This window comes from Camelina sativa, chromosome 5 (genome assembly GCF_030686135.1).
Source record: "Camelina sativa cultivar CO46 ecotype springtype chromosome 5, ASM3068613v1".
NCBI classification, from domain to species: Eukaryota; Viridiplantae; Streptophyta; class Magnoliopsida; order Brassicales; family Brassicaceae; genus Camelina; species Camelina sativa.
Window position 1 is genome coordinate 24,341,413 of NC_141884.1, and position 10,216 is coordinate 24,351,628.

The following is a 10,216-nucleotide window of genomic DNA, read 5'->3' on the forward strand; positions in this document are numbered from 1 at the left end:
TGCCTACCCCTACTAGGCTACTACTAGCCTTCTTACTTAGCCCGATAGTATCACTTTATTTGATGCTTTTTGTAAGAACCTCTAATAAATCTTAACCGAATAATTAAAATATAATAAAAACCTAAATCTTCTTAACCTAGCACAATTGTTAAGTCAATTATCTAATGAATAACTCAATTATCTTATGATTAACGATTCCGGTTCAAAGCTCCGCAGCAAAAATTGTATTTTTTTTCCTTTATTTTTTTATTTATAAATTTCTATTTTTAAAACGCAACAAAGTGAAACCACCACCAAGACAAGACCTTTTTTCTCGTCTGAATGTTTAATTGATGAAATACGGTGAGTTATATACATCACGGCAAGGAGCAATATCCTTCCAAAAACAAAACACAGATCAGTTTCACGGCGGACATAAAGGAGAACCTTAAAGAAAAAGGGAAAAATGAAGCAACCAAGACCAATTTCTCTGTTTCTTTTAAAACTCATAGAGAGAATAAAGATGAGCTAAGAAAAAAGGTTTAGTAAAATATGTAAAACTAAAACAGTAAACAGATTAATTAGATGACTAAAAGAATGGAGAATATATATATAAGTCAGGTAAACTGTTAGCAATTTGACTATACAACGCAAGATCCTAAGTCCTAATTCTAAACCAAACAAGTCTAACAAACCAAAAAGGGCAAGCATGGTGAAGAACCATCATCAGATTTTCCCAAAAAGTTTGTTTATTATTGTACTACTTTCTCTAAGAAAACTCCCAAAATATCACCTTCCATTAGCTGGAAACGAGGCTTGAGCCTGTCGGTTGTCGTCTCTCTTAGCCTTGTCGGCTTGAGCTCTTCGTACAGCCAACAAGATCTGCCTTTCATGCTCTTTCAACATTTCATCCAAGTTCCCTTCTCCTGGAATCAGTGGTCCTGAGTATTGCATCCTCCCTCTCTTCTCACCATCATAACTCTGTTTTCACCAAATTTTTATCAGCCACAAAAAATATACAAACACAGGAAACTAACAACAACAATGTAATTATGTAAACACAGTTTTTTTTTTGTTATTACCATTATTGGTTCTTTGCTAGAGGATGAGGGGTCATCTTTCCTGAAACCATTAGGTTTCTCAAGCAATCTTTGAGACAAATTGAAATTCTCAGAACCATCTTCAAGCCAGCGTTGATTCACTATAGCATCTCTCATACTTCCAAACTGTGATCCATCTCTAGTAGGTGCCATTGAGTTTGAGAATCTTGACAATTGGGCTGCCCCGCGTTGGACATAGGACCTTTGTGTTCTCAGTTGGCTTGATCCGTTTGAATGAGTGTCTCCGTTTGTGTAGACTGGGTACGGATTTTGTGCAGTATTGCCCTTCAGTGGTTCTATCCGGAAGCCATTACCAGAATCTCCCTCAGGAATGAACTTCTCACTCACACTTGTCTGGTTAGTCTCTCCTAGACGTTTCTTTGAAAACGGAAAATTCAAAGCAATCAGATACAAGCATAGGCATACGTACACATACACACACATTCATCTATAGACTCAGAAGTTACCTGTATTGATGTCAGTAATTCAGCATTAGCACTAGGAGCCGGTACAGCTCTGGACTCTCTAGACAACCGTTTCGGTTCATTCTGTTTACTGCTTGCACCTTTCCTTCTGCACGTAAGCAAATTGGGATATATTTAAATGTTACTGAGATAATGTTGAGAAATAACTTGTGTAAAGGGTTCGTAGATCTGAATCTTACCTTCTTGCTTCCTCCTCTCGAAGCTTGGCATCAAATTCTTTTCTTGGCGGATATCTTGGTAGACTTGACGGCTCGCTTGGAAAAGGTTTTGTTGTGAAAAACTGGACAAAAGGAATATTGAAATGTATGTATAAGCGACAACGATACTGATTTGCATTTCTCAATTAAAGCATAAAAATTAGACAGACACAGTGAAAAAAAGGTTATTAACCTCGCTTTGAAGGGCGGAGGATGCAGTTCCACGTGCATCTGGTTCTACAGCTAGAAGAACCTCAAGGAGGGCCAAAGCTGAAGGAGGAAGATCTTTAAATGTATCGGCTACACATCGCTTGTAAGGATGTTGAGGTTTGAAGATGGTTGCATGCCGCAAACGTGATCTTCTCCAATACTCCTCAGAAGGTGATCCGCAGAGTTTAAAGATCTTGTGCATCTGCTCTACCTATTCATATAAGAAACAAAAGGCTCTTTTGGTATTCATTTTCTGCATTGACATGTCTATATGCCTTCCTAATATAACATTTTAACTAGTTTGGCGTAATCAAAGCCAATATGTCAAATCTTTTGTAAAAAAGGGAAATTCATCTGTAAAGGAAACTAAACCTCGGTTCGTCCGGGCAGAAGAGGCTTTCCAGTGAAAAGTTCAGCAAGTATGCATCCTGCGCTCCACAGATCAACAGTAACTCCATAGTCAGTTGACCCAAGCAGAAGTTCAGGTGGGCGGTACCACAATGTCACAACACGGCTAGTCAGAGGCTGCTTCCGTTGGCCTCGGTAAAAGTTAGAAAGACCAAAATCACCAATTTTAAGATTATTGTTACGATCCAGCAGAAGATTTGAGCATTTGATGTCACGGTGCAACACACCACAGCTATGGCAATGTTCTAACCCAAGCAGCAGTTGCTTCATATAACATTTAATCTAGCAAAAAGCATATCAGATGTTACACAAACTGATTATAACCACACCAAAGTCATTAACAAGCGCATAGCATACACACTTTTAGATTTTTCTATTACCTGTGCCTGAGAAAACTTAATCCCAGGGGTTGATGCAAGACCTGCGAGATCATGGTCCATATATTCAAAAATGAGATACATACTTCCTGAAGCCTTTGATATGATCAGCCCTTCAAGCTTCATAACATTTGGATGGTTAAGTCTACGAAGGATGATTATCTCTCTCGCCATGAACCGCACACTCTCAGGATCCATATTAGCAAACCGAACCTTCTTAAGTGCAACTATTTGATTAGTTTCAAGATCACGGGCTCTGTACACACTGCTATACGTCCCTTGCCCAATCTGCAATCGTAAAAAAAACAACAGAACTTCAACATCATCTAAGATTCAAAAGTAAAGACTCCAAATCTAATATAAAAAAAGCCACTCACCATCTCCAACTTCTCAAACGAGTCAGCACTACGAGGAAGCCATCCATTGATAGCTTCACCAGCAACTGAAACTAACCATGAAGGCCAACCAGCAATAACTTTAGCTGCTCTATCTCCATTACTAACACTACCAATCCTACTCATTCTAGGCTGCAATGGTCCTACATTATCAACTAACTCCAAAACGTTTGCTTTCTGAAACACAGATTCACAAGCTTTCCTCTCAAAACTAATCTCTTTCTTCTCCTCCTCTTCTTCCACTTCCTCATCCGAGAAAATGTCCTTGGTCTCATCATTAGGTATCAACCTCAATGTAGCTTCGTTCCCATTAACACCTGCTTCCTCTGAATCAGATTGTTTCTTTGAAGCTTTAGGATTCTCTTTACCAATACTCACATGACTCGTTTCCATGTAATCATCATTAGTTCGTACTCCTTTTGAGCAAATACAACCCATAATTTGAATCTTCTATCCTTCTTCACAGAAACTAATCCAACATTTAAAGATTCAACCTTTTAGAAACCCACAATGCAAAGATTTGAACTTTATGTATCCGAACAACAGAATTGATGAAAAGAAGAGAACTTTTTATAAGAAAGATTCGAAATTTAAAGAACCCAGAAACCAATTCTGGAGGATATATAGAATCCCAGATTGGCAAAGAAGAAAAAAGGTGAGATCTTTGTAGATCTAACGAAGCTTTGAAATTTTCAGATCAACATTGTTGATTACGAAACTAGTCTGACTTGGTCAAGTAAAAAAGAAAACAAAGCTAAGGGGAGAGAGAGAGAGAAAGATCGTAGAATTTTTGTGAAAAGAGAGACTTCCGGATCTGAGTTGAGTTGGTTTCATTAGTCCTAGAGTTGAGGAAAATGAAAATTGAAATCAGAGGTAAGTGGGTCGGTTGGTTTAGGGTTTACAAAAGGAAATTTTGTGAGAAAAAGGGAGAAAAGATGATTAAGAAGAAAAAAAAAAACCAAAATTGGTGAAGAAGGAAACAAATATAAAAGCAAGAAAAAGTTAAGCAAAATAAAAAAAGTCAAAGGTCAGCTAATTAATTTATATTATTAATATAATTATAAACTACTAGATTTTCTTAGCTAATTAATTTATATTAACATTTTAAAGTACATTTTGTTTATGTCCTTTAAGTTTTACTTATTAATTTTTTTTACAACATTAAGAACAATTCCATAAATAACATTGTAAATAAACTTAAATACTAAACTTTCTTAAATTGACTAACATTTGTTACATTTATTGCCATAAAATCTTAACAACATCTATATATTCCGATTTTTCCAAAAACAACTCTATTCATTAAAGTTTTAACCCATTAAGAGGGGTGTATTCAACTTGACATTTTAGTAATTTGTATAAAAGTTACAAATCCTATGTTATTCAATCATGGATTTTAAAAAGTCTCTTGAAATCTACTGTTATTGAACTGATAATTTAAAAATATACTTTAAAATCCACTGTTATTCAAAACAGTTTGTGGATTTGGATTTTAATAAGTTTTAAAGATTCTGGAGAATTTGAGAGGATTTGTTTAGTTAAAAATACAGAAATCCAAATCTCATGGTTTTAGGTGGGATTTGAAAGAATTTTACCATAAATCATATCAATTTTCCTAAAATCTATCAAAATTCCAAATTTCCTAAATCCCATAGAATTGTCCAAAATCATTGTTTCAATACACCCCCCTAAATCTCCAAAACTATTTTTATGGATGCTAGATCTCTCAAATTTAAATGATATACAACAGATTTTCCATAACAAAAGTTTACAATCTCCATAATTATATTAACATTAATAAATTTCCTAAACTGAAAATCTAATTATAAAATGTCACATTAAATATGTTGAAAACCCCCTATATAATTTGATTTATTTTTTATTTTTTGAGGAAGTGCCAAAAAACTTAAAATTCTATTAATTATCATAAACTATATATATTGACATGGAAAAACTATAAACTATAAAAATATGCTAATTTGGTAAAACAATTAACAAAATCAAAATTAATATGCTATTTTGATTATTATTTTTTTTACGCAAAATCTTTTTTTGATTTTGGTGAGACGGGTTGGCATTAGTTAAGTATTTTAAACACTTTTAGATGTATACCAGGAGATAAATGTATTACTAGATTATACATATACCACATATGTTAAAACCTTCAAAATACTGCAAAAATCCTATACTTTGAATACTTATATTAAGGGGGGTGTATTGAAAGTAGAATTTTGGAGGATTTTGAAGGATTTCTATTATTTTTTAAAATCACTTGTTATTCAATTGGTCATTTATAAATCACTTCTCAAATCTAGTGTTATTGAATATGGAATTTCTTAAAATCATTCAAAATCACTCATAATCTTTTGTTATTCAATCAACAATTTTAAAAAGTCATATAAAATCAACTGTTATTCAAAACATAACTATTTTTTTTCTTTCAAATCGTAAAAGTTCTTTTGGGAGATTTTGGGAGACTTTAGATACAATTTTACATTAGAAATCCATTTTAAAAAATCACACCTTCAAAGGTGTTATTTTGAAGGATTTGTTATATATATTAAAAAAAAATAGAAAAACATATACTCTCGTTTTCATTGTTGCTTTTCTTTTGTTCATCACTCGTCACAGAAACATGGGTTCAAATCGCAAAGTAACTTGACCTTGTCTGAGAGTTAACGACGTGTTTTGGAGTTTGGACTGGCGAAAGAGGAGGAGAGGTGAAGAACAAGACAATTCAGTCAAAAATATTACAATGTGAGATGGAAAGTATCGCTTTTGTTTTATAGATATTAGACGATCCATGGATCTCCCATCTGGAAACGGGCCAGCGCTAGAAGTGTTCGAATCTTTCATCTTCTCTTTTCTCGAGCGGATAAGGCATGTAAGCGGAACTGGTGATGAGTTCTGAGAGAATGAGAATGGAGAGTTGGAGACTGCGAAATATGCATAGGGTCAGAGCTGAAGCTTATATGCATTGAGAGATGAAACTGATACATACGTGGACAATGCTATGAATGTGGGATCTTCATGCGACACAAATACTCTAATTTCTTTTTATATTGTTTTTGTATGTTTCGTTTTCAATCCCAAAATATTATTTGATTGTTTTTTGTACATTTCATCAATGTGTTTCTCTTTGCTTTCATAAAAGTGAGGAGATTAGTGGTAATTGAACAATAGAATAACAACAATCAGAATTACCACAAATAACGTTGCAGAGAGAATCAAGATCAGTTTTGTTTTAGTGAGAGGATTGTCACTACAGACTACAAGCTTGTGAGTCTAAATATATAAAACTCCCATCACATCTGCAGAGGAGTTGTCTCTGAAATTTTTGCAAAGGATTTGCAGAGGATTGATTGTCTTTCTCTAGTCAAAACCAGCTCACCTGCAGAAACGTATTTGTAGGAAATGTTTGCAGAATATTTGCGGAGACGTGTCATCACATTCACTACCGAATACATCATTTGCAGAGGAGTGTCTCTGCTATTTTTGCAGATAGAATCCAGTCCACTTTAGCATTTGTCCATTGATATATCTTTCCGTCATCAACTTTTATTCAAATCCATTTTTTTAATTTGTGTTTTAAAAATCTCTTAAAATCACCCACTATAATCTCTTAAAATCTCACCAAATCACAAACTGTCTTTTCATTTTCTAAAATGAGAAATCTAACAATTCCACAAAATATCTTAAAAATCCACTTAAATCTCCTAAAATCCTAATTTTTTAAATTTCACAAAATCCTCCAAAATCTACTTTCAATACACCCCCTAAATACCTGTGAAATTTTATATTATTAAAATTAATAAAACAATAATAAAATAACAAATAAATAATATAAATTTTAAATTTTTAAAATTAAAAATATTATCCCACATTATACTGCGGTTAAATCCTAGTATATATGATATTCTCCTTTACTCCTTTACTGTAATTTTAAGATCTTTAGACGAGACGATACACATATATCTTTTATGGTAGTTCCAAAATGCGTAATCATTAATTCGATTTATGAACTTTCGAAAAAATATCAGTGTCGATTGTCTTGGCCATGTGCAATATGCTTTTTACATACTGCTTTTGTTTGTATGACATTTGATATGCTCAAATTTAATTTATAGATACTTTATCAAATTAAGAAATCATTATATTATTTAAGTAATATTGAATTCCATAAGACCATGTATAATGGTTTATAAATTCAAAACTCTCCACCTCAACTTTTAACACTTCACATCATTTTCTCTTTCTTCCACCTTATCATTCAACACTTAAATCAATTTTAATTTTTCTAATAGTCTTGTTTAATAAAATTCAACACCTTACCCCACTATTTTCACTTTATATTTTTATTTTTTACTTAATTTGATAACAACACATTTATAATAATAATTAATATAATTTGGAAATGTAAAAGGGTAATTAGTTGAATTTTGGATAGGATTGTTGTTGGGATCCATTCCAAGAAAAAAAAATATGAAATAAACAAGAGTTTATTAGAGAAGAATTAGAAAAATATAGTAGAAATGATGGGTTTTTTTTGTGTCAGAATAAAATAAACCAAGTCTCTAATTATAGAGTTTAAAAAATGAAGAATTTTGATATCAAAGTTATTTTATAAAAAAATTATTTACTACATAATAATTGAAAAAATCTTCAAAATTTCATTGTCCAATAAACGTACGACACATGTTCTTCTCTCATAATTTTTTTTTTCTTTTTAGACAAAAAAAAAGAAAAAACAAAACTTGAGCGTTCACATGTGTCTGTGGGATCCAAAATTTCAGATTTAACATGTGGAATTGATTCAATAAGAATTAATCCATGTAAGTTTTTTTTTTTCAACACTTTCATTGCAACAGTTGAATAAATGATTTTTTGCAATTAAATATTTTTCAAGAAATGGATGCTATGATGTATATATTTTGGGAGAATACATCTTTAGGCCGACTAAAGTCAAATTGTGTTGGCTTCATGAATTGTATGTTTAGCATGCAAATCAAAAACGAATATTTGAAGTTTAGAGAAGATAAAAAAGGCCACAAGTGGGATTCTATGATCTCGGGTTATGCCAACGGTGACTTGCCTTTTCATGGAAAGACGGGGGAGAAATGGGCATAAGACTTTGACAGAGTTTACGCTCTTTGTTCGTCAATAATAATCACTGGATATCTATGTGCATTAATTTTGGCCTAAGAACAGTTGAAGTATTTGATTATTCTGGTCGCACCCACAGAAGTCATGTGGATCCATTTGCAATCATCATCCCTCGACTTGTGAAGGAAGTTCATACAAAAACCTACGGTAAATATCTTCATGTGGCTCCATATTCTATTATTTTTGCTTTGGTGCCACCAAATCTTAATAATTCATGCTGTGACTGTGGAGTGTATGCGCTTAAATACATAGAGTGTCATATGCTTAACCTAGATATGAGTTTGATAAACGATGACAACATTAAAGAAGCTCGTACGAAGATTGCAGTTGATTTGTGGGAAGCAACATCTGATCCTGTGTTCATTGAGCGAATGGGAAAGTATGAGCCTCCATCTGTGTCGCCTCATAGTGTAGACCTTAGTTAATTTTTTTTTTTTTTGTCAACCATTGGGCCACAACTGGCCGGCCCATTAACCAAATTCTTACATTCGTAGGAGCCGAGACACGATCCCGGGTGTGATGGTGTCTTCTACAAATGGACTTACTTCCTGCCACTGCACTAAGGTCACTTCACCTTAGTTAAATTTTTTATTTTGCTACGATTATTATTGTTTCATCTTGTGCTTATTCACATTATCATTTCTTTATTTATTTGGTTGTCATTCACGTCTTTTAGCTCATGTTTTTTTATTTAGATTATCTTATTTAGCTTTTCAACACCATCGAGGCACACACATATATTTCAAACACGTCTTCTCTATGATTAAGTCAAATATAACTTGGGGTGTCATGCTTCTAAAATTCACACAATCCAATAACATTGACCAGAAACATAAGAAAATAAGATCAAGAAGTGAAAACATCTGTAACTTCGGGTGTCATGCTTCTAAAATTCACACAATCCAATAAGTCAAATACAACGTTAAAGAAAACATAAAGAAAATCAAAAAAAAAAAAAAATAAGAAATCCAATAACATGTATTTGAAACATAAGAAATTCAAAATTAAAAAAAAAAAAACATAAGAAATCCAATAACGTGAACTCCAAATAGTGACGAAGAAGACTACATTATAAATTCTCGAAGATTTGGGATGTCATGCTTCTAACTCCATTTTACTAACAAGACCAGCCTGAGAAGAAAAAAAAATATTGAATGTTAAATTAAATAAGGGAGAAACTACACATAATGTATTTGAAATGATGTGTAAAAGTTGTTGAACAAACCTATTATTAGATCGTGTTTTCACATGTCGATCTATTGTGGCCTTCTTTACCACAACGGCCACACTTACGCCTCTTCGCTCCTTGTGACGATCTTATCTTGTCTTCCACTGATTTGTATCTTCTTTTTCTTCTTCTACCAGCTCCTCTTCTTGTTTCAGGTGGTACAATTTTTACATCACCAACAGTTTCAGGAACACACCATTCATCTTCAGGAACACCTATAAGATTAATGGTTTCCTCGTACAATGATCTCCATGCAGCAGTAGTGAACACATCATCAGCGTATGGGTACAGACTTTTCCCAATACTTAAAGCTGCTTTTATGGCATGTCTAAAAGGAAGTTTTCCTATGTCGAACTTTCCGCATGAACAAGTCCTCTTCTCCAAATCAACAATATAATCTACTCCTTTACCTCTAATCTGTAATATGAATTGAGAAATAGGATAAGCTTTAAACTTTTCACCCTTCTCTATTCTTCAAGAAATCTTTTTCTCCACCTCAATGGTTAAAGGGTCGTTCTGCTGCGCATTTAATACCCTACGCTCATAAAACCAACGGGTTAACATTTCTCTAATGCTATATAACAAAGGAATTATTGGATACTGTCTCGGTGATCTCAAATCTGAATTTATTGATTCAGCAGGGTTGTTGGTGTTAATATCATATCTATATCCAG

At 33.2% G+C, this 10,216-nt stretch overlaps 3 protein-coding genes across 3 annotated transcripts; 1 reads left to right on the forward strand and 2 right to left on the reverse strand.

Annotated features, from left to right (window-relative positions):
• Positions 1 to 560: 560 nt before the first annotated feature.
• Positions 561 to 4,138, reverse strand: LOC104787456 (putative serine/threonine-protein kinase At1g09600). Its single transcript, XM_010513046.2, has 8 exons — positions 3,134 to 4,138; positions 2,760 to 3,044; positions 2,344 to 2,661; positions 1,955 to 2,182; positions 1,744 to 1,844; positions 1,547 to 1,652; positions 1,062 to 1,457; positions 561 to 960 (listed from the first exon to the last, which is right to left on the reverse strand). The coding sequence occupies exons 1-8, from the start codon at positions 3,587 to 3,589 to the stop codon at positions 769 to 771; spliced, it is 2,082 nt and encodes a 693-aa protein (XP_010511348.1). The 5' UTR covers positions 3,590 to 4,138; the 3' UTR covers positions 561 to 768.
• Positions 4,139 to 8,331: 4,193 nt separating this feature from the next.
• Positions 8,332 to 8,739, forward strand: LOC147944274 (uncharacterized). The gene has a single exon (XM_087512526.1). The coding sequence runs from the start codon at positions 8,332 to 8,334 to the stop codon at positions 8,737 to 8,739; it is 408 nt and encodes a 135-aa protein (XP_087368652.1).
• An 806-nt stretch (positions 8,740 to 9,545) lies between these two features.
• On the reverse strand, positions 9,546 to 10,106 carry LOC147944275 (uncharacterized). The gene is made up of 2 exons (XM_087512527.1): positions 10,038 to 10,106; positions 9,546 to 9,959 (listed from the first exon to the last, which is right to left on the reverse strand). Exons 1-2 carry the CDS (start codon positions 10,104 to 10,106, stop codon positions 9,546 to 9,548), a joined length of 483 nt encoding a protein of 160 aa, XP_087368653.1.
• Positions 10,107 to 10,216: the final 110 nt, after the last annotated feature.